The sequence below is a fragment of the Drosophila ficusphila genome, unplaced genomic scaffold (assembly GCF_018152265.1).
Source record: "Drosophila ficusphila isolate 14025-0441.05 unplaced genomic scaffold, ASM1815226v1 contig_106, whole genome shotgun sequence".
Lineage (NCBI taxonomy): Eukaryota > Metazoa > Arthropoda > Insecta > Diptera > Drosophilidae > Drosophila > Drosophila ficusphila.
The window spans coordinates 56,871-81,863 of NW_025063993.1; the positions used below are offsets into that span (position 1 = coordinate 56,871).

General features: G+C 39.7%; 1 protein-coding gene across 1 annotated transcript in view; it reads left to right on the forward strand.

Moving 5' to 3' along the window:
- The first annotated feature begins 1,525 nt into the window (after positions 1–1,525).
- Positions 1,526–24,993, forward strand: part of LOC108087052 (acetylcholine receptor subunit alpha-like) — a 201,630-nt gene continuing 178,162 nt past the window's right edge. The window contains 2 exon segments of the mRNA XM_043209126.1: positions 1,526–2,418; positions 24,112–24,418. Coding sequence (XP_043065061.1) covers positions 24,179–24,418 — 240 coding nt within the window. The 5' untranslated portion in view covers positions 1,526–2,418; positions 24,112–24,178.

Sequence of the window (24,993 nt, forward strand, 5' to 3'; positions counted from 1 at the left end):
GCGCTTGTTGACGATCTTGGCGTCCAATTGGACCCCAAACTTAAATTCTCTGCTCATATTTCGAACATGGTTAATAAAGCTAGGGGAATGCTTGGATTTATTAAACGATGGTCGAAGGAATTTGAGGATCCTTACGTTACCAAGGCTTTATTTATATCGTTGGTCCGGCCAATCCTTGAGTATGGGGCACCCGTTTGGAGTCCTCAATACGGAGTACATGCTGATCGCATAGAATCAGTACAAAAAAACTTTTTAATTTTTGCCCTACGTCGCCTTAACTGGAATGCAAACCTATTCCTACACTCCTATTCTCATAGATTGCTCCTCATTAACTTGCCCTCCCTTACTAACCGTAGAACGATGCTTGGTACTTTGTTTATTCATAACCTTATGCGCGGTGAAATTGACAATGATTACTTGTTTAGTAGACTAAATTTCTCGGTACCAAGTAGATTAACTAGGAATCGTGCCGTACGATACACGGCTGTCGCCCCTCGGTTGGTAAGTCCCACGGTTGGGCCGTGGGAATACGCGCGAAAAAGAAATTAAAGAAATTATAAGAATATTAAAGAAGAAACGTCAAAGCTTTAATGCTGTTAAGATCTGTAACCAGCTGCTTTTCGATTTTCTTTGTTGCCTGATTTTCGAGACTAGGAAAAAACACAGATTATAATTGGGCTCCGCAAAGGGTTTATTTAGCATGAAGAATTTTCGTGTGCCTATGTCGAAATACCTCCACCAACATTGTTATTGTTAAGACTTTTGAACTTCGAATTAAATTTTATTTAAGGCATGTTCTCACCTTGTGTCGAAAAAAATCGATTTTTTTTTTGCGTATAGATACATTTCAGATCAAAATTTGAAAAATTACAAGAGCTACAGGCTTTTACATGGAGCACATGTCGAGCACCGGCCATTTGAAGCCAAAACTTTAAACGCGTTTATCTCGGAACCACGTTTTCGGACCTTACGGAAGTAATTGTTTCCTTTAACTACTGAACTAGGATTATCCAAAAATATTGAAAACTGTTTAATTGAGAAAATAATTAGTGAGAAAAAAAGCGGAACTTTTTATCGGCATGGCATTGAGAAAATAATTAGTGAGAAAAAAACATTTGCAATTTTCATTTTTTTTTCTGATCCTAGTTCATTTTATGCACAGTACAGTACATTTTTGTGTTTCCGATTACCCGTTTTGGCTGCATCACTTCCGTAAGCGGGACACCTTTTCCCGAAATGCCGCAACTGAAGAACGCCCCCTCCCGCCCCTTTTTTAATTTTTCAATTTTGAATTTTTTTTCGCAAAATAAATATGTTTTCAAATAAAGTTAAAAATTTCAGCTTAAGCGTCTTCTCAAAATTTTTTTTATTAAAAGTGTCATTTTTCAGCCCTACAAGGTGAGAACCTGCATTAAGTCGGAAGAATATTTACACTACTGTGGACAAAAAGGAGTGTGAATTTTCAAATTTAACTTCACGGGCCTAACCTTTCATGCCAATTCTTTTTTTCTTAAGTTGTCAGGTCTGTTAGTGAAATCTGGGCGATGTCTGTATCAGTACTATATTTGCGCTTGTGCTTACAAAATGACCAAGATTGCATTTTTTGATTTTTACAATGTCTGATTTAATTGAGCAGAGAAGTACTATCAAATTTAGTTCGTTGTACGAAATTTATCGGGAACGTGTTGATGAAATCGAGCACTCCGTACGACGTCAACAAATGAACAATACGTCAATAAAGTAAAGGAATTATTGATCAAAAACGGTCGGTTGACTGTAGAAACCTTACTGATCTGATCGGAAAATTAGAAGTATTTGTGAAAACCATTTGAAACTACGAAAAGTGTTCAGTGCTCGCTTACAAATTTTGATCCGATTTATTCTTGGCACAGTGGTCCGTATTAGTTAAAACTTGGATACTTAGATTGTCTGCTAAAAAAAAAACCCGATGTCAGGTACTTAAGCCTGAACAGGCCAAACTCACTTTTGCGCTTTGTGACAAGATGGCGGCCTAAAGGGACTGATCACTAGTTTTGGCATAGCTAAAGATAGTTTTGCCAAGGCCAATGATCTACTCTCAGCGCTGGACTCGCAGTTTAATAGCCTTAAGCTATTATAGGAGTCCCCGAAGTTTAAAAAGGCTGCTGGTGGAAGGCCTGAGGGAATCATCCCGCAACTTTAAAGCGACTAGAAGCACTCCTCTTTGGATAACCAGTCGTCTTTAGCAACCACTCAAATGTTGCTAAGATCGACAGTTAAAAAGATTCAGACCCCGATCAATACACAGTGGAGTATGGGCGACCCATGCCGATAAAATGTTACCTATCCAGTTAAGTATACCCCCACAGGAGACTTCTGAGACCGGACCACAGCCTGCAGTACCAAAACCTCTTGTAGTGATTCCACAAATGAAACAAGGTATTTATTTCTCGGCTGCACCCTGACCTCACATCAAAGACAAAATAATTGCCGATAAAGTGAAGGTGGAAAAATTTAACTTTTTGTATGCTAGAAATATTTTATGTTTCAAGATAATTGTTCCTGACGAACTTTTTAACACCATATGCTCGAGCGATTTTTGGCCCCATTAAAAAAGAAAGGCCCTGTGGGATTAAAACTCCCCAGCCGGGACCAACAAACCGCGCCGCCTTTAGCTCCTCCCCCAAAAAACTAACCACTAACTGCCTAATTAGCTATCAGAATAAAAGACGTTTGCGTAGCAAGCTAACCAAATTGTGTACTGATAGCTTTTCGTTTGCATCCCAAATTATTGTGTTTACAGAAACCTGGTTAAAGCCGAAATCTTGCGCTCTGAAGTTTTTCGCGGTAAAAACATACTATATGGGAGTTACCGTCCATCTAGACGGGGAGGCAGTGTCCTTGTTGCAGTGGACAGAAGATTCTTTGAATTTAAAAATAGAATTTTTATGCGTAAAACTGTCTGTCGCTGGCACGCTAATTTTTATTACCTGCTCTTACATACCTCCTTCGTCCGATCGTGAGGAATATTTTAGGCACCTATCAGTTATAAAGTCAATTTCGAGTTCTTTGTCCGATATGGATCCGTTAGTAGTTCTAGGTGATTTTAATATACCTGGAACTACGTGGTTGTCGGGTGATAATTCCAATGCTTTACAACCCATAGGCCACAATAAATTCATTGACGGTCTACTTGACATACCTCCGTGTGAGGTAAACGATGTTCGAAACTCATTAGATCGTTTGCTTGATTTGTGCCTTGTCTCAAATCCTGAAACTGTATTTCTCTCCAGAGCATACCCACTTACGCTGCCTGAAGATCCGTATCATCCTTTTTTCGAAGTGACTATCGACACTGGTATAACAGTTAAAAATAATGCTATAAAGGTAGCCAAGTGAATTCATTGTTTTCGATAGGCTAACTTTCTGAGACTTAGTCATCTTATGTATATCTGGCATCTCTCTCTATCTCTATTCCTGCAACAATATGGAAGAAGCCATTACATTTTTTTATTCGGCAATCAAATCGTTTTTTAGCTCGTGTGTTCCGCTATATATCCCATCAACATCCAATAAACCACCTTGGTTTAGCAAGGAGTTGTCACACCATAAGAATTCAAAATCCAGACTGTATAAAAAATATAAAATTTCAGGTTGTCAGTCTGTTTTTGGAAAATACATAAGAGCTCGGTCAAAGTTTACCGTGCTTAACGCTCAGTTTTACAAAAATTATTTAGTCCGTTGTAGGTCCCAGTTTTTACGGGATCCCAAACCGTTTTATGATTTTGTTAACACTAAGCGCAGATAATCCTCCTTTCCGCCTTCGCTTTCGTTTGAAAGTATGACGGCTAATACTGATCAGGCAATAGCCGATCTGTTCGCCCAATTCTTGCAAACAACTTACTCCACAGTGTCTCATTCAAATGAGCAATATTTATACGCCATACCTAAGTCGAACTTAATATTTCGTCACTCTTTAAACGAAAGCACCCTAACTTTGGATCTTCAACGTGCTTCACCAGTTTACTCACCAGGTCATGACGAGATTCCTGGATGTGTTTTTAAATACTGCGCCGATGCGTTGTGTAAGCCCCTTCTCAATCTGTTAACCTTATCTCTAACAAGAAAGGAAGCTAGCGAAATTCGAAATTCAATAGTAGTTAGAAAAAACCATCAGCAAGAAATCAAGGCGATCTGATTTCTGATTTTTTTTTTTTGCGTATGGGAGCTATCTGATATAGTCGACTGCGAAGCTACGCTGTCGGAGACGCCGGCAGCAAAACAATCCGTTCTTATGGATATCTTTATGAGCTGCGCCAACAGCGGGCGCGCAAGGCGAAGAGAGAGAGAGTGTATTATGCTCACATACAAGTCGGTTGCGCATGCCAGACAAGCCGACTCAGCACTTAGGCTGCCCATTGCATTCTTGTGTTGGTGATTTAAATTCGCCTCGATATGTCGGGAACATTTGGTTTTAAACAAATGCTACTATGTATATGGAATATAAGGTTACAGAAGGTATCCGATATGTGATTTTAAACAAATGCTACTATGTATATGGAGAATAAGGGGTACAGAAGTGTCCGATATGTGAGCATAATACATCTCACACCTTTTGTAAAATAACTTAATATAATGAAGTTATTTTGTTCGTTTTTATATTTAATAACATTTTTAATATTAACATGAGTAACAAAAAGGAAATTTCATTACCTAATAACAATTAAGAGCCTCTTTTCATTTTTCATTATTAGGGTCACAGAGTTGATTAGCGCTACTCTTAATGATTTTAATATTTTATTGCCCATTTGTTTAAAATTATCTATTGAAATTTGTTCAAATATATTTTCCCACTGTGCCACTTTGAGTTCGCTGATTTTGTGTATACCGGCCTGCATTTCACGCCCTTGTAAAAACTGACCTAAGTCAAGAATTCTATTGGTATATAAATCGCTAACATCATATCTTGCAGTAATTTTCATTCCATGTTTAACGAAACATAGCATAAAATGAAAGGTCACTACTTTTCGTACCACGTCATTATTAATGACTTCGAATATTTTGGGCTTTTTCTATAGATTGCCTAGGCTGGTCTATTTCTTTATCTCCTGCGCAGGATTTCCGTCTACTATGAAATCTCGTAGCGCCTTATTTTATACTCTTGTTTATATTTTGTAATTCTTCGATTTTCGTTTGTCCGTCTGTCTGCCATAGAAAAAATTGAAAAATGTATAAATAAATAATGAAAAATATTATAACGTCGTTGTTTTTTACCTTGTGGACATGATCTTTATAATTTCGAGTTTTTAAATACCCTTGGATTAAGAAAAATTTCACAAAAAGATCGAAAAGTCTAAATAAAATTTGCGGAAGTAAAATGAAAACGTCTTTGTTTTTCAACGGACCAGTAATAATTTTTGGAATATAGAGTTTTCTAACGACTCTTGAATTTCGAATAATATTTTATAAAAATCGGACGACTTTATCATAATGTTTTTATAAGAACAATCGTCGCAAATTAACAAAAATTAATGGAATAATAAGTAGCAGTAGCTTCGATGTTGTTTCGACTTTATGTATTTTGTTCGACATGTTTGATGACTGCAAGGGTATATAAGCTTCGGCTCACCGAAGCTAACTTCCTTTCTTGTTTAAATAAAAATCCGTAATTTTTCATTTCTCTTACCCAAATTCTTGCAATCAAACCTCTTGTTTTGTGCTAAAGTCAGTGATGTTAAAAATGCCCAGCACCCTCGATAGTGTTAAAAAACAATATGCATTTATATTGACAACAAATACGCGAAACTTGTGATGCAGTTGTTTATTTCTTAGCGAGATTTAGCGAAAAACGAAAACGAGAGTGACGCAATGTGTACGACAAGGAGTTCAATTTTCAGCTAACTTTTAATTTCATACAAATTCTCTTACATGCTAACCTAAAAGTATTGAGCGGGAGAGCGGCGGCCGAATTCGCCTGAGTGAGAAAGCTTTATGAAGCCCCGATCCGCGCTTTACACCAAAACAAGAGAAATCTGCAAACACCGCCCCGATGTGCACCTCCACTACGCGCCCGATGCTCCACTGCTGGGGCGGCAGATTGTCCTCGCCGACGACGACGAGCGCTCCCACGTCGACGTTTCGGACCTCCTGGTTCCACTTTGACCTCGTTTGCAGGCTGGAGACGTACTCCCGGGACCATCGCTGCCAAAACCTGTGCCTGAGCGACAAGACACTGCGCCACCTTCGCAAGCAGGTCGGGCTGATCTGGTCCGGGAGTGCCGACGGTGGTGGAGCTACCAGCGGGCCGCCGATCAGGAGATGTCCGAGGGTTAAGGCTTCGCCGTCGCTGAGGTCGCTGCTTAGCGCTCCGATGGACCTTGAATTCAGCACAGCCTCCACGCTGGCGAGGAGAGCTCCGAGCTCCTCCGCGGTCAAGAGGTCGTGACCGACCGTCCGAAGGTACAGGTGCTTTGCAGACTTCACACCTGCTTCCCATAGACCGCTGAAGTGAGGTGCTCTGGGCGGTATGAACGCAAACTCGCATCCTTTTTTTGACGCGAATGCTTCGATACCGCCCCCCTGCTCCTCCAGACGGGCCCGGAACTCTCTCAGATGCCGATCCGCGCCGACGAAGTTGGTCGCGTTGTCGCACCACACTTTCTCCGGAATCCCGCGACGACTCACGAACCTTTGAAAAGCCAATAAAAATGAATCAGTGGTAAGGTCAGACACTAACTCTAAGTGGACCGCTTTGGACGCAAAACACACAAACAAGGCCACATATGACTTGTACGGCGGTTTACCACGGATGCGATATGTTGTGCTAAATGGCCCACAAAAATCGACGCCACAGATATTAAAAGGGCGGAGAGCTCGGAGTCTGTCTGATGGCAAGTTCCCCATAATTTGCGTCAAGAGTTGCGGCTTGCATCGAAAGCAGCGCATGCGACATACGTCTTGAGCATTGACCAACCAGACTTTCTCTCTCAGGAGACTCACAAGAGCTCGAGGACCAGCGTGACAATTCGTAACGTGCAGATACGACGAGTAGGTTTTAACGAACTGTGAGCTTTTTGTTAGCAACAACGGAAAGTTGGCTTCGTACGGGATAGGAGCATTCAATAACCGACCACCAACTCGCAATAATGTCGAAGAGCACCAATCTACTTTATTTTCCTGCACAAAGGGGTTAAGCTTTTGAATATGCGTTGATACCGGTTTATTTTTCCGAATTTTGCCCATGTCGTCACTGAATTCGTGAGATTGGATAACTTCTACAATTTTCTCGAACGCAAAACTCAGTTCTTTTGGCGTAATGCTTTTTTCGAAAGGCTGTAAAACTTTCTTACACCTCCGAAAAGGACTCTATTTTCTGAAGCAAGTAGTTCGGTTCTAGTGTAACAACAAGAGTTAACGCCGACTTGCGTAACTCACTCGATACGACTTCTGAAGGCAGTTCGAAGGGTTGATTTACTGGCCAATTACTTTCTGTGTCGAGTAAAAATGACGGCCCAGCGAACCAAATGGACGTTAGGAGATCTTCAACGTCACATCCTCGAGACACTATATCCACTGGGTTAACTTTCGTGGAAACGTGTCGCCAAATTGCATTCTCAGACCACTCTTGGATCTCAGCTATTCGGTTTGAGACGAAAACGGACAACGACGACGGATGAGTTTTGATCCAATGCAGAGTGATCTCGGAGTCAGTCCATAGGACCACTTTTCTAATAGGGAAATTCAGTAATGGCCTTACACGATTCAGAAGATCTGCTAAAAGGTGAGCTGCACACAGCTCAAGGCGAGGCAAAGTTTTCGTCTTGAGGTGAGCTACTTTAGATTTGGCCGTTAGTAATGACACTTTTAAACCTTCAGCAGTTTGAGTGCGAACGTAGATGCACGCTCCATATGCTTGCATGGAAGCGTCAGCGAAACCGTGTATTTCGACCGGGACTTGCGAATCTGTGTGAACGAATCGCGATACCTTGACTTTGGGCAGTTGCAGCAGAGTTGCTTAAAAGGTTTCCCACGACGTTTGTAGCTGCATCGGTAGCGACTCGTCCCAATCTAATTTTCGAAGCCACAGCTCCTGTAAAAGCATCTTTGCCTTTGTGACCAAAGGACACAACAGGCCCAGGGGATCGAAAAGTTTCGCAGTCACGGAGAGGATGTTTCGTTTTGTCGGACGAAGATCCTGGAAAGAGTCATCCAACCGAAATTGGAAGTAATCATTACCAGGTAACCAAACCAGTCCAAGGGTTTTAGTTACATCTGAGCCAGCCAATAATGGCATGATAGCGCTGTCAGATGCGGAGATCTCTGGGCAGTTCGAAAACCACTTTGCCAATTCGAAACCTGCCTCTTTTAAAACCTGAGACACTTCATAACGAAGGGTTTGCAGGTTCTCAACGCATCAGGCGCCTGTCAACAAATCGTCAACATAAAAATCTTTCTGAATGACCTTTGCGGCATTTGGATACTTAGCTTGCGCCATCTCTCCAAGCCGCATCAAACATCGGATTGCCATGAAGGGTGCTGGCGATGTTCCATATGTCACGGTATTTAACCTTAAGATCAGAAGGATCTCGTCTCCACACTATGAGCTGATAGTTTCGGTCGGCTTCTTCAACCATCACTTGGCGATACATCTTTTTAATGCCCGCTGCAAGGGCGAACCTGTGCATTCTGAACCGAAGTAGCGTCGAATAAAGCTCCTCTTGAATAGTGGGGCCTACCATCAAGATGTCATTCAACGCAACCTGCGTCGATGTGCGGCTTGAGGCATCGAATACTATTCTCAACTTGATTTAGGTGCTTTAAGGCCGCAGGACCATCTGGAATTTTATCAACAGTGGAAGTCATATGGCCCATTGACGCATATTCCGCCATGAAATCCAGATACATTTTTTTCAATGAAGGATCTTTGGACAATCTGCTTTCAGTCGACAAAAATCTACGTTTCACAATTTCATACGAAGAACTAAAAGTATTTGGTCAGATTTGAACGGCAGATGAACCGAAAATCTCTCGGACGACAGTCTTTGAGTATTCTTCTCAAAGTGTTGTTTACAAAGTTGCTGCTCAGGAGGATGGACTTTCGCCTTAGGCGACAAGTCCTCCACAGACCAAAACTTCTGCAGGGTTGTGTCGATTGAATCCAACGCTTCTTCCTGACAGCCGAGATGTACCGAATTTTCTGCTTTAATTTTGGTTTCAGAGGCACATCTCCCTGGCACTATCCAGCCGCGAATAGTTTTTTGTAAGATGGGAAGTTCAGGCCCCTACTTTATCTGGCTGACTGACAGAATTTCAAAAAATGAATCTGCGCCGATAAGCATGTCTAATTTTTGGGGCTTGAAGAAGAATGGATCTGCCAATTTAATATTTTCAGGCACCCCCCACCTGCTGGTGTTCACCACTTGACCCGGATAACCAGAAATATTTTTTAATATGAAAAAATCGGACGACAACTGGCTGCTCCCTACTCGCGACTTCCCTATTGTGTGTATTTTCTTTGTTGCTTGGGCATTCGTTTCACGAATGGCCTGCAAGCTCATACACACATCCTCTCTTTTAATTTGTAGTCTCTGAGCGAGCTCGTCGGTCACAAAATTTATTTGTGAACCAGAGTCAAGCAACGCTCGAGCCACCACAAATTCGGCACTTTTTGAGAATACGCTCACGATAGCTGTGGCAAGAATGATTCTATCCGATGCAGTCCATGCAAAACATGTGAAGTGGATGGAGTCTCTTGCATGAGCGTGGGCTGAGGAGGAGGCGGCAACGCGAAATGCGCAGCAAAGTGTGGTGTGAAGATTTGCACACCCCGCACCTGCTCGAGTTGCAATTTTTGACCCTTGCGAAGGCAGTTGATGCATAAGGCAAAATCGAACCTCTACTGTACTGTTAGAGCTGCGAAAGAAGCGCAGTTTCCTACTTGATGTTCTGCTGATTTGCAAAACACACAACTCTTCGGCGACATTGGCAAGAAAGCCATGTCGTTTTTTTTCAATATTTTCAAAGATGATTTATTTATATCAGGACTTATAATTAATCAATTATGTATTGGCCGTTTTGTTCGACCACTAATGACCATCTCTCGGGCAGCTGCAGAATTCCGCGCTCGAAGAACTTTTGGTCTTTTCCAGCAAAGAATAGAAACAAGTGGTTTTCGACAGCCTCATCTGAATCAAAGTTTTTACCATTCAAAGAGTTTTGAAGAGAGCGAAACAAATGGTAATCTGAAGGTGCTAAGTCCGGACTATAAGGTGGATGTGGTAGCACTTCCCAATTCAGCTCCGTTAATTTTTGCCGAGTGACCAAAGATGTGTGGGGCCTAGCGTTGTCATGGTGAAAGATTATACCCTTACGATTAGCTAGTGCCGGCTCCTTTTCTTTAATTTTTTCCGCCAAATTGGATAGCTGGCGACAGTACACATCTGAATTGATGGTTTCATTCCGTCCCAGCAGCTCAAAGTGCACTACACCTTTCCAAGTCCACCAAACAGACAGCATAACTTTCCTCTGATGGATATCGGCCTTTGATGTGGCTTGGGCTGGCTCATCTTTCTTGCTCCATGATCTTTTTCATTTGACATTATTGTAAACAACCCACTTTTCGTCGCCAGTAATGATCCGCTTCAAAAAAGGATCGTTTTTAATCCGTTGCAGCAGAGAATAGCAGATGATGATACGCTTAGTTGGGTGAATTTCCTTTAAGTTATGCGGAACCCAAACATCGAGCTTGCTTACGTAGCCAAGTTTCTTCAAATGATTTTCAACCGTTGTATGCGACACACTGAGCTTCTCTGACATCTCCTGCGTTGAATAACGCCGGTTTTCTTCCAGCAAAGCCTGAATTTGTTCGTCAAAAACGGCCGATGGTCGTCCAGAAGGTGGGGCGTCTTTTACTCCAAAATCTCCAAGCCTGAATTTGGCAAACCAGCGCTGACATTGGCGATCACTCATGGCATCTTTACCATACACTTCGCACAATTTTTCGCGAGCTTCGACCGCTTTTTTTCCTTTTTGGAAGTAAAAAAGCAAAATATGCCGAAAATGCTCACTTTGGTCCTCCATGTTTAATTTGCTATAGCTTCCACAAATGTTATCGAATAATTACCAAATTTTCGTCGATAGTACCTAAGACAATAAGCTTTAAAACGATACTAAAGTGTGACCCTGGTGCTCGATTAGTCGTTTTACTAAAAAAAACGACATGACTTTTTTGCCAACCCAATATAAGCAACAAGTAGGGAAGCTAGCTTCGGCAAGCAGAAGCTTATATATCCTTGCAGTCATCAATAAACAACATCGATGCCATGACGATTTTTGTATTATTATTTATCATGCTCGTGGGATTAAAAACAACGATGTTTTCAACTTATTTCCATTAATTCTATATGTAGGATTGGGGAAGTTAGTGGTAGTTATTCTCCTATTTAAACACAACATCAATATAAGCAGAGGCAAGAGAATGATATATTTTGCAACATTTCCTTTAAGTTCGTATTCATTTTATATTAAGAAAAGCCCGTTAATTTTATTTTAGTATTTTTTATCGATGCCATTTAGTAGTATCGATTCTTTATTAAAATGTCGCGTACAAATGAAGATCTGTGGCGAGACGGATAGAGGGAGTGTTGAGAGAGAAGCCAACCGGAGGAGAAATAAAAAGCGTGGTTCCGAAAAGAAGTCGGTCATTTCCGTTCTGTTAATAATTTAAAATCAAATTGAAACATTCACTTATGTTCATAAAAACTAGTAACTATCCCAAATAAACACAAATTTGTACTACCCTACAAATTTAATGGGGGCTCGTCCGGGAAAGTTGCAGAACAAGTGATTGGATCCTGTATGCGTTAACATACAGAAAAGAGTGGGACGACCATAGATCGGTGAGACGACAAACCAGCGAGGAGAATTGAGAGACTACAGAACCAGCGAAACTAGAGTTGCCCGTGTATTTGTAAGGTGGCAAATATACATTCGAAGTTGCAACAACAAGGTTGATCTGTGAAGACGTACCAAAGACGAACGAAGTGGCGCCACCGGAGAGGTGCGGCCAATAGAAGTATCATCACAAAGGCGAAGTATTGCCAGACCAGTGAGGCCAGAAGTAGAGGATCCAGAAGTGCTGCCACAAAAGCGCTACCAGAAGATGCAAGACCAGCTGATGCTTTGCATATAAAACTTGAGAAGAAACACGATCCTGCAACGAGACGATCTGCACCACACAGAGTCCTGCGAATAGAAGGGGCTCACTGAGGAGCTACACCAGACGGAGTCGAGCAAACAGAAGGCGCGCCCCGAGAAGTTACATAACTCCTCCAAGAAGACGAGACACCAAAGAAGCTCTACCAGAAGCGGTTCATCAGGAAGAGACCCGCCACCAGCTCTGCCCGAGAAGAGCGACTCCAAGAGCTGTACTGAGAAGGACGACCAGCTCTGCCCGAGAAGAGCGACTCCAAGAGCTGTACTGAGAAGGACGACCAGACGCGATCAGAAGGAAGAAGTGCCGACCCACTGAGCCGACGACGACCACAGTGCTACCCAGCACTGCATCGCGAACTTGAGTATTTTCTTTTGATTTCTTTAAATTTCTTTAGAGCTTCTTTAACTTCCATTTGAACTTGTAAACGACATCTTAATCGTAACCATGGACGCTGAATCTATTTTGTCGATGACAGTTGCTTCACTGAAGGCAAAGCTAACCGAGTTGGGCTTGAATACGGATGATAGGAAAGGAACTTTGCAGGATCGACTTTTAGATCACTTCCAAATGCCAGATGCTGTTGATGTTAATGAGGGAGATACTGAAAGCGAGGTTGGATCTCAGAATACCGAGTTTCATGAAGCTATAAATACGAGCTCAAGATTCACCTTAAGAGATGTTCAAGATAGTATTTCGACTTTTTCAGGATCAGATCAACAAGATATCAGCCATTGGCTAGACGAATTTGAAGATGTAGCCATAACCGTAGGTTGGGATGATCTTCAAAAGTATATTTACGCAAAACAACTTTTAAGCGGAGCAGCTAAGCTTTTTATTAGGAGTTTGTCAGGAGTGCGTGGGTGGAATATACTTAAGGATGAGCTTAAAAAGGAGTTTGGAAAACAATTGTGTTCGGCAGACGTTCACAAAATGTTGAGGCAAAGGGAAAAGAAATCGACGGAGACATGTTTGCAATATCTGTATAGTCTAATGGAATTAAGCAAACCTATAAAGCTAGAAGAAGAGAGTCTAGTTACTTACTTTATAGAAGGGGTCCCTGACAGCAAACTAAACAAAGCCGGCTTGTATAGAGCGAAGACAGTTAAAGAATTAAAGGTTGAGATAGGGATATACGAAAAAGTCAGAGGAAATGCCATACACAAAGAGGAAAAGAAAGTTAATCACAACAACCAGAAGCAAACCAAGAAGGTGAACAGTAGTTCCACTAAGAAGTGTTACAAATGCGGAAAGGAAGGACATTTTGCCAAAGACTGCGTCGATGAAGTTATATGCTACAAATGTCACAAAACTGGTCATATTTCCAAACAGTGCAACGAAATGCAACAGCCCTCTGCGTCTAGGAAGGAAGCCGCGAATGTCCTTGAAGATATATCCCCAAAAGTAGGCAACATTTACAAAAAATTCACTGCACAGAATATCTCATTCACTGCTATGATAGATTCTGGCAGCGATCCAAGCCTCATGAGAGATGACATAGTCAGTAAATTCGATGGGATTCAGCTCAGAAAAGAGATCAAACATCTGAAAGGTATCGGAAAAGGCGAATTAATTACTACTGGAAGCTTTGACCTAGACGTTTTCGTAGACAATATCAGCTTTACAATAACCTTGCACGTAGTGAAACGGGAAGAGTTAGAGTATATAGCTATTGTGGGAAACAACATTCTGCAGAAAGTCGACATTTTATTCAGCACAAATGGAGTTCGGTTCATTGCCAAGACCGCCGATCAAGAATTCGCTGAAACTTTTAAAATGATGTGCGTTACAGAATTGATTGAAGAGCAGAAGAGAATAGATGGAATCGATTTAAGTCACCTGGATACATTTAAAAAGCAGAAGTGGAAAAACTGATTATGGGATACAAACCTAAGCAAGTAATTAAATCCCCAGTCGAAATGAAGATAATATTGGAAGACGACGTCCCAATATCCCAACATCCGAGGCGAACATCCTACGAAAACAGGATTCTCATTGAAAAGCAAATACAAGAATGGCTCGACGCAGGAATCATTATTCCTAGCTGCTCAGAGTACGCGTCACCTGTGGTATTGGTTTCGAAGAAAGACGGATCAAAACGCTTCTGTTGTGATTATAGAAGGCTTAATTTGAAGATAAAGAGAGATAACTTTCCGATGGCGTTAATCGATGATGTGCTAGATCGCTTACAGGGCTCAAAGGTATTCACCACTTTAGATTTAGCCAATGGATTTTTCCACGTTCCTATCGAAGCAGAGTCCAGGAAGTTTACTGCCTTTGTAACACACAACGGGCAATATGAGTTCACACACGTTCCGTTTGGAATAAGCAACTCCCCCGCAGTATTCTGCCGTTATGTAGGTGCTGTATTGAGAGACCTGCTGCAGTCAAATAAAATTGTCGTGTATATGGACGACATTATCATACCAACAACAAACGAGGAATCTGGACTATCGGTTTTGAAAGAAGTTCTAGAAGTAGCGTCCAAGGCAGGGTTACATATAAAGTGGGAAAAGGGACAGTTCTTGAAGAGGAAAATTACATTTCTGGGATATGTAATCGAAAACGCAACAATTTCACCAACAAAAGACAAAGTCAACGCTGTTGTCAACTATCCAGTCCCACAAAGCAGGAAGGCACTTGAGAGATTTTTGGGTTTAACATCTTATTTGCGTCGTTTCATGAAAGGCTATGCTCTGGCAGCGAAACCTTTAAGTGATGTACTTCGTAAAACGGACAAGTCGCGTGATGGGAAAAACATTCAGCTAGACGATCAGTGCTTAGTCAGCTTTGAAAACCTGAAGAGTCTTTTAGTTACTGCCCCAGTTCTTAGACTGTACGATCCCTGTGCCATAACTGAAGTCCATACAGACGCGAGTAAATTCGGATTCGGTGGAATCCTCATGCAGTAAGATTCAGAAGATCAACTATTTCACCCTGTTGAATTTATGAGCAGGAAAACTACACACTGCGAGGAGAAATATAGCGCGTATGAGCTTGAGGTTCTAGCTGTCATCAATGCCGTTAAGAAGTGGCGTATTTACCTTTTGGGAATCAGTTTTACAATTGTAACCGACTGCGTAGCATTTACGATGACCATAAAAAAAGATGATGTTCCACCAAGAGTCGCCAGATGGGCCATGTTTTTACAGGAGTTCAAGTTTACCGTTCAGCACAGAGCAGGAAGCCAGATGAAACACGTAGATGCACTCAGTCGCCTGAACTGCTTTCTTATCGAGGATTCGACAAAATATCGGTTAAGAGAAGCGCAAAACAGGTACGATTGGATAAAATCTGTGAAAACTGTACTGGAAAACGTCGAAAGCTACGAAGACTTTTTTGTTAAAAACAACATTCTCTACAAAGATGTTGCGAAAGAACTTCTAGTTGTTCCAGAATCCATGCACGACGATATAATCGGCATAGTACATCGCGAAGGACACTATGGAATTAAGAAAACTCGAGAGCTGGTAGAGAAATCATATTTCATCCAAAACATACAACCAAAAGTAGAAAGATTTGTCAAGAGTTGTGTAGAATGCCTAATTATTGATTCAAAGAAAGGAAAAAAGGAAGGATTGTTGACGCCAATCGACAAAGTTCAAGAACCATTGGGAACATATCACATTGACCATGTCGGCCCTCTCACGGATACCAAAAAGAAGTACAACCACATCCTAGCCGTAGTAGACGGGTTTTCCAAATTTGTATGGTTGTATCCAACGCGATCTAACGGATCTGACGAAGTAGTGAACAGGCTAGAGAAACAGTCTGCGATTTTCGGAAACCCTCGACGCATTGTAACGGACAGAGGCACCGCATTCACGTCAAGTACATTTAAGGAGTACTGTACAACCCAAGGAATTCAACTATTACACATAACAACAGGCATGCCGAGGGGTAATGGACAAGTTGAAAGGATCCATAAAATTGTAATCCCTATGCTGAGCAAACTTTGCCAAAACAACCAGGCGAATTGGTATTGTCATGTGGACAGAGTCCAGCAAATTATCAACGACACACCACCGAGAACGACAAAATATTCTCCCTTTAAAATCCTCACAGGACTGAATATGCGTAAGAAAGATGACGACTTAAGAAGACTTCTCGACGAAATTGACATTGAAGAACTTGCTGACGAACGTGACGAAATAAGGAAGAAAGCGCAGGAAAATATTGAGAAAATACAACAGGAGAATAGGAATACTTTTAACCAAAAAAAGAAAGATTGAAACAGACTACAAAATAGGTGATCTCGTAGGTATAAAGCGAACCCAATATGGAGTAGGAATGAAACTCAGACCTAAATTCTTCGGACCCTATAAGGTCACAAAGAAAGCATGGGCGTTATGAAGTTGAAAAAATCGGAAATCAGGAGGGTCCAAAAGTAACAACTACAGCAGCCGAGTTCATGAAGAAGTGGAGTTTATTCAGGGACGAATAAATTGTCAGGATGGCCGAATTTAGGATTGGGGAAGTTAGTGGTAGTTATTCTCCTATTTAAACACAACATCAATATAAGCAGAGGCAAGAGAATGATATATTTTGCAACATTTCCTTTAAGTTCGTATTCATTTTATATTAAGAAAAGCCCGTTAATTTTATTTTAGTATTTTTTATCGATGCCATTTAGTAGTATCGATTCTTTATTAAAATGTCGAGTACAAATGAAGATCTGTGGCGAGACGGATAGAGGGGAGTGTTGAGAGAGAAGCCAACCGGAGGAGAAATAAAAAGCGTGGTTCCGAAAAGAAGTCGGTCATTTCCGTTCTGTTAATAATTTAAAATCAAATTGAAACATTCACTTATGTTCATAAAAACTAGTAACTATCCCAAATAAACACAAATTTGTACTACCCTACATATATATATTTTTCGATCGCTCCTATGGCAGCTATATGATCGAGTTATCCGATTTTGATCAAATTTTACCCGAAATTCAATAGTAATTAGAAAACGCCATCTTGAAGAAATCAAGTCGATCTGAATAAAAACAACGGTGTGAAAATTAGAAACAGGCAGGTAGACAGACGGACAGACGTATGCCGATTCTGCTCGTGATGCTGATCAAGAATCTGCAAATACCGAATACAACAACAACGCCTGCACTGGTCCAGCGACCGAAAACGAAAAGGGCGATAGAGAGGCAGCGCTGCCGGGGTGAGAATGCGTGTGTGTGTACGTGTGTGTTTAACTGGCGGCTCACTCTTTAGTAATTGCTGACACTAGCAGAAAATGATGCACTGACCAATATCTAAGAGCAACGAATATATAAGCGGGATGCGCAGAAAGGTGGGAAGATTGGCACACAAGTTTACAACACGCCACAGATTAACTTTCAACTTTTTACACTCTTTACCTGGCTGGCCGATTCGGTCTGATCAGCGACTTCCCCTTTGGGATCCATATGCTTGGGGTATGTAGGGTGCGAAAGATGACAGCACTTCTCCAGCGGCAAGGCTTGGCAACGATCAAAAAATGTTCTCCAGCGGCAGCGACGAAAAGGCTTCTTCAGCAGCAACAACAATTCCAGCGGCAACAAGTCCAACGACTAAAAATGATTGTTTATTGGCACTTTTGCTTATGTATGTTAAGCCGACGCGGAGAATTGTTTTTGGTCTTTAATTGTTTGTCACACACCAAAAAAAATGCGAAAAAAAAAAGAATAACCAACTGCTGATCACGTAGGGGTCACCATGAAAAACAATATGATTTTATATTGCCGAATAATGCGCGATACTTGTGATGCAGTGGTTATATGTCTTTTGCGAGGGTTTTATTAAAATCGAAAAAACGAAAACGTTCAAAAGTTCAATTTTCAACTAAACTTTAATTTCAACAAATTCTCTTACATGCTAACCTACAAGTTCTGAGCGGGAGAGCGACAGCAGAATTCGCCTGAGCGAGAAAGCTTTATTAAGCCCCGATCCCCGCTTTACATTACACAAAAGAGAAATCTCCAAACAATTATTATTTTTTTATTTTTTAACAGCGAAAAAGGAAAATATGAATTTAAATTAATCTAATTAATAATTTTAAAGTAAGCATTTTTTCAACATGTTTTTATAAACGTGAATATCATTTTTTCTCTCTCTGTCTTTAACCCCAAATACATATTTTTTCCATTTCTCTATTTTCTTTAAGTTTGGCAAATTTTCATATAAATTTTTACATGAGTTTTTATAACATTTTTTTTCTTTAAGTTTATAGACAAATCAAATACTGAGACGTCTGGCCTCGTAACAGAAAAGGATTGACTTGGTGCCGTGGGAGTTTCAAGTTAACCCAAATCGAAAATCAGTCTCTCTCTAAAAAAAAAAGACACTGACAGACTGATTTGTAAAAAGAGTCAGCTGATCCTCATGTTGCCATTCGGTCGTATAACTTCGACCCTACACTTTTAGGTTCTAAACAATTGTCCCATCTATGACCTAGTTTATCACAGTTCCAATAGTATATCTTGCTGCGCATAATGGCTACTAATTGTGGTTCGTGTTCTTCCGAAAGTTTCAGTTCGGTGCAAATCCCAGAAATATTTTTATTCTATATACATATTTATATTATAGTAAAAGAACGGTTTAAAGGGGCACAACTAGTGTGACGGCCTAAAAAAAAGGTGATATTTGGCAATTTTTTTAATAAAACTACTTGATCAATTATTTCCAAATTTTCTGAATATATTTATACATGTTTTAAGAAAAAAATTAAATATTTTTAAGTTAGAGTTGATATCCAACGGCGCTAAAAAAAAGTGCCGTGATTTAAGCCCTCTCCGTGGATGAAATCAAAAAAATGAATAGTTCTCGTTCAACTTGATGATATTGTCTATACCATGAACTACGATTAAAAAATATCAAAAATTGACAAAATGGCGGCGTTAAAAAAAAAAATCGAATTTTACCCAAAATTTTGGTCGTTTTTGGCCTGCCAAAATTCGTTTTTTGATCGGGTCAAAAAACCGATAGTTCATGGTACGGAGAACTATATATAGAACATGTAAAAAAAATTGATTGTGATCGGATCATTAGTTTTTGAGTAATCACTGCAGCAAATTCGGAAAATGCTCGAGAAAAACTCGTTTAAAGATAAACAGGCAGGCTCCGGTTTTCACTTTCACAAGATTCTCTCGTTTTCGTTTTCAAAAACGAAAATTGGTGCTCCCGTTTTCACTTTCACAAGATTTTTCGTTTTCAAAAACGGGCAAGTTTTTTTTTGTCGAAATGAAAAGTAAATGCCTTTTTCTACATCAAAATGGTTCTTAATTGCAAAAGGAAAAAAATAGTTGACTCCTTGGTCTATTGATGTTCATTTCACATCATCAGTAGGTCAATCTAATTCGTATTTATTTTTTAAATAATTATTTTCTGACCCCACCTTGATTTCATACATAAAATATTTGCCGTCGGCAACAACAAATTTCGTTTTGCTAAAGGCTCGATAAATCTATTGCCAAAGTTATCGTTAATGCTGCCGTACTTGTAGTGGAACGAAACAACCACTTAAAAATACTTATAAATTGAAAACGAAGAAAAAAATATTTGTAAAGAATAGTTAAATAAGCTTCTTATAAATAAATATGATTAATATTCTTTCTTATATGGTAAAAGTGCAGTAAAAAAGTGGTTGAGAATAGTGGAATGAAAGCTGCAAAAAAGGTGGCAGCCCCTTATTGTGGGAAACAGCTGATTTCTGATGGAGGCTTATTTGAACTTTTAAAAATGTAAGTAAGACAACTTAATTTACCGATCGTCAGACATATTAAAAACACATGTGTTGCATCTAAGATGTCTCGATTTTCTTAAATAAATCAATTTCTGCCTTCTTTTGGCTTCAAAACAGGCAATTGAAAATATAAAAGTCATTTTTTCGCGTTGTTTACTTTTGACCAAAAAAAGTCAGCTGTTTGAACAATTCCGATAACGAAACGATGACAAAATGTTTGTGAAAACCGGAGCACCAAAAACGAAAACGTACGTTTTCGCCCAAAAACGAAAACGAGAAAAAAAAGTGAAAACCGGAGCCTGCCTGAAAATGATCGTTTGCACTGTTATGAGAGCGGTTGCTCTTTAAATGTTATAACTCAAAAACTGTTTGAGATATCGATTTAAAGTTTTAATATGTTATTTTTAAAAGTGTAATCTAACGAAATATTTTTTGATTTTTTTAAAACTTCACACTAGTTGTGCTCCTTAATTATCGGGTCTCACGTTGGGCGCCATTTATCTTTATTTATAATAAAGTTCACTTCCTGACTCTACTCTAATTAATACAAAAATAACCAAAAATATCAGCATATTGAGCCCCCAATAATTGATAGAAAGAGGCAAGCAAACACGATTTGTGGTGAACTTAGTTGGAATTGATCACCCGTTCTGTACCCGCCATACCTTGGTAATGATACGAAAGTTTGGCATTACCCCTAACACAAAATCAAGACGTGTTTTAACTTCGACATTTCCTCAGCATTATGTAATTAGGCAGACTCAGCGATATCCATAAAATAAATTACAAAGATTATTATAAATTATAAATTTTTATTTCCATGGCGATGGGAAATTTTTAAATCATTTTACTCCAGTTTTAATTGTAATTTAAATGCTAGGAAATTCGAGTTCATTCATTTTAAATTTAGCAAAAGCCTAACTCAAGAATGTCAATTTCGATTTTACCCACCAAGGTTTAATTCATTTTCAAACTGTTTTGTAGCTGTGGAACAAGCGTTAGTAAATATATGCAATATATAATATATCTAATATATAAAATTCTCGTGTCACAGTTTTTGTGACCTTACTCCTCCGAAACGGCTATATCGATTCTCATGAAATTTTGTGAGCGTATTGAGTAAGTCTGACAATTACCCAACGTCAGTTTTTCATCCTCTTAAATCGTGTTCGACATACCAAAAATCGCATATAAAGTGAGTTTCTACCTCATCACACTGACAAAAACACGCTACCATAGCATTTTTAATCAATTTAAACTGGGGCAAAAATCCTTCATCATTAAGTAAAATCATTAATTCTATTTATGAGTGTTTTGTCCAGTGAGCTATGCCAAGAAAACGCAAAGCGGGTACTTTGAGCCGTGATACAAGTAGATCTCGATACATGCGAAATAGAAGATCCGAAAGAATAGCGCAATTGCATCAAGAAGAGCCAGAAGATACACGAGCTGAGCGCAATGAAGTCAGAGAAGAGCCAGAACTTACACGAGCTGAACGCAATGAAGTCAGAAGATTAGAACAACGACAACCACGCCGTGTCACAGTCAATAGAGGCAGAACAAATGACCATCAACGACAACAGGTACATCGAGCATTTATTCACATCGAGCATAGCATTCCAGTATGAGCCCGATATTGAGTATTATGCTTACTCAAAAGTGGTAATTGGTGCTATGGACAAGGAATGTCCGCATTGTCATGCTCTGAAATTTAAAAATGAGCCAGCTGGGATGTGTTGCGCGTCAGGAGAAGTGCAACTACCAGAAATCGAAACACCACCTGAACCATTGAACGGCTTACTTATCGGCACGGATCCAGATTCTAACGTGTTCCTGAAGTCAATTCGAACATTTAATTCACGCTTTCAAATGACATCGTTCGGAGCAACAGAAATAGTTCGAAATACTAATGCAAATGGTCAAAATTACAATTCTACATTCAAAATTAGAGGCCAAGTTTATCATAAAATGGGCTCACTGCTGCCAATGCCAAATGAACAACATAAATTCTTACAAATCTACTTTATGGGCGGAGAGGATTCCGGAAGCGCACTTGCCAATCGCGTGAATGCACGTTGTGATTATAATAACCTTTATTCATTTTATGCCAGGCGCAATTATAATAACTTAAAAATAATATTTGCCTTTTGTTATTTTTATATTCCCTCATGGTTCACAGCGCTCTAAGTCTAGAACTGAGTAAATTTTGTACAGAAATTATAAAGTCATCTGGTGGCAAAACAACGTTTGCCGGGTCAGCTAGTATAATACCTTCTGTCAAAAAAGTACCGGGACTGGGTTAATAACACTCACATTTTCTATTTATTCATCCAAATTTATTTTGTCGCCTTCAAAGTAGTCCCCATTAGAGGCAATACACATATGCCAGCGATTCTTCCAGTCTTCGAAACATTTTTTATAAGCGTTTTTCGGGATAGCCTTCAACTCCCGTGCCGAATTTTGTTTAATGTCTTCAATGGTGCTAAAACGGGTTCCACGAAGCGGCAACTTGAGTCGAAGAAACAAAAAGAAGTCGCACGGAGCTAAATCTGGCGAATACGGAGCTTGTTCGATGGTATTTATCGAGTTTTTGACCTTGTATTCGTTGACAATGATAGCTCGAAATTCAGCTCTTTTGGAACAAGCCGTGCAGCGACTCGTTTCATACCCAAACGGTCAGTCAAAATGGTACGAATTGACTCGTGAGAGATGTTCAGGACTTGTGCTATCTCTCGTAAGCTGACATGATGATTTTCAAAAATAAATTCCTTCACTGCATCGATGTTAGTGTCGGTGAGAGAGGTGGATGGTCGTCCCGAACGAGGCATGTCTTCGACAATCTCACGACCCTCTTGGAATGCTTTGTACAACTCAAAAGCACATGTTCTCGATAAAACTGCATCACCATAAGCCTTCTGCAACATTTTTAACGCGTCAGTACAAGAAATTTTGTTCGCAACACAAAATTTAAGACAAATTCTTTGTTCAATATAGTTGTTCATTATAAAATTCGGCAAGCAATCAGAACATAGACTGACGTAACCAGCGACTGTAAACAAACTACTTCACAGATCGCGATCAAACTTTACTTAGTAATGCAGAACAGTGTTACCAACATAACAAAAAAAAAATTTCCGAAATCGGTTTAGCACAGGCGTTTTAATTAATCCAGTCCCGGTACTTTTTTGACAGAAGGTATAATATATGTATATGAATATGTATTATTCGTTCGAGGCTGTACACATTATATTAGTTAAAACTAAATATTTCTATTAAGAGTTCATCAAATTACTTAAACAAAGGAAAATTCAAATTCAATTTTAAATTATTTTAAATCTGCAAAACATTGGCAAAATTATCTGACACAAGTGTTAAAACTCAGCGGTGCCAAACAACTGTTTTTCCCACTATAGGGTGATTCGTGTAATGCACTCTTATCTTAATGCTCGCGCATAGACTCACTCCGACATCCGTGACGTCATAATACCCTGCAGTAGCGGTGTTTGTTTGTACTCACGAAAAAAAAGATTACATGTTAGGCAACGGCCATGTGCTAAAATTTATTGGTGGATGTTGTAGCTTAGATGTTGTTCTTCAAACTGAGATGTGGCTGTCTAGGTCGCCGTCCTACAGCTGCTCTGATTTGATCTATAGATTGCCTCTGGGTAGGGAATCCACCAAATGTACATACACATATGTATGTGTATGTGTGTTTGTGTTAGAGCGCGCAGCGCCAAGAATTGTGATTTTAGCAACTTTACCTCCAACCATTATAGACATGTAGACTTTTAGCCTCCTGATCGCTGCACAAAATATGCCGTTCGCAGCCCACTAGCCAAAAATGTTAACTTGGCTGTGGGTGCGGTTCCAAACACGTGGTTGGTTTTCACTCTTGAATTAAATATTTTTTGTCACAATATTTTTACGCACCTACGCACCTGGCGATAGAAGATCAAATCGGCCGAATATTCTAGCAGCGTGGCTATTTGTACCTTAACTTTAAGGGGACTATTCCTGAGTGCGAGACAACTATACGGTTTAAGCTGGAGCAGTATAGTTGGTCTAAAAGCTTGCACTCTCTAGCTTGCTTAACCCTTAGCTAACCTAATAATTGAATTCCTTATAGAATTAATTTTATTTCATCGTTTAGATTGGAATTGTTTTCTAAAAACTACCATCAAACATTTTTTTCTTTTCAGGAAATTATAATTATCAAAACTACAAATCGTCAACAAAAAGTCGTTGAGAAAGGACATTAAAAACACTATGAAGTTTATTATCGAAATATTAAGACTATTTGTAAGGAAGCCATCTTCTGGTGAAACTTTTCGAGCTTGGATACTTTCTGCTCTTATGGTACATGGAGCAGTAGCCGGCAACCCAGATGCAAAACGCTTATACGATGACCTTTTGAGTAACTACAACAAATTAGTTCGTCCTGTTGTTAATACCACAGATGTTCTAAAAGTTTGCATAAAATTAAAGCTTTCACAGCTTATAGATGTGGTACGTTTAAAAAAAAATTAAGCATGTATTCTTTTAAATGTTATATTTAAATTTTATTTGAGAACTAACTTCAAAAAGATTGTAAAACAGGATAGTCATAATCCTTTTTAGGCTTATAAATTCACAAAGACGATATCGAAATAGGGGTGGTTGCATGGGTCGTGCCCATGCACCTCGGCAAAAGTTGCGCTCAGTTTTAAACCTGTCCGACGTGTTTTTTTGTCTGAAAATCCTATTTGAAATTATTAAATTGTGTCAAATATTTGTTTATAATTATTTTCCTCTACATAATTTATAATTTAGGCCAGAAGTTTGCAACGCAGTGAAGGAGACACCTCAGACCCCATAAAGTATATATATTCTTGATCAGCATCACTATCTGAATCGAAATATGTATGTACGTCTGTCCGTCGGTCCGTCTGTCTGTTTCTATGTAAACTAGTCTCTCAGTTTTGAAGCTATCTTGCTGAAACTTTCTCAAAAATTGTGCAGTTTTTGCAAGCAGTATATAAGTCGGATCGGACCGGATCGGCCGACTATATCGGATAGCTCCAATACAAGAGAATGAAATAAAA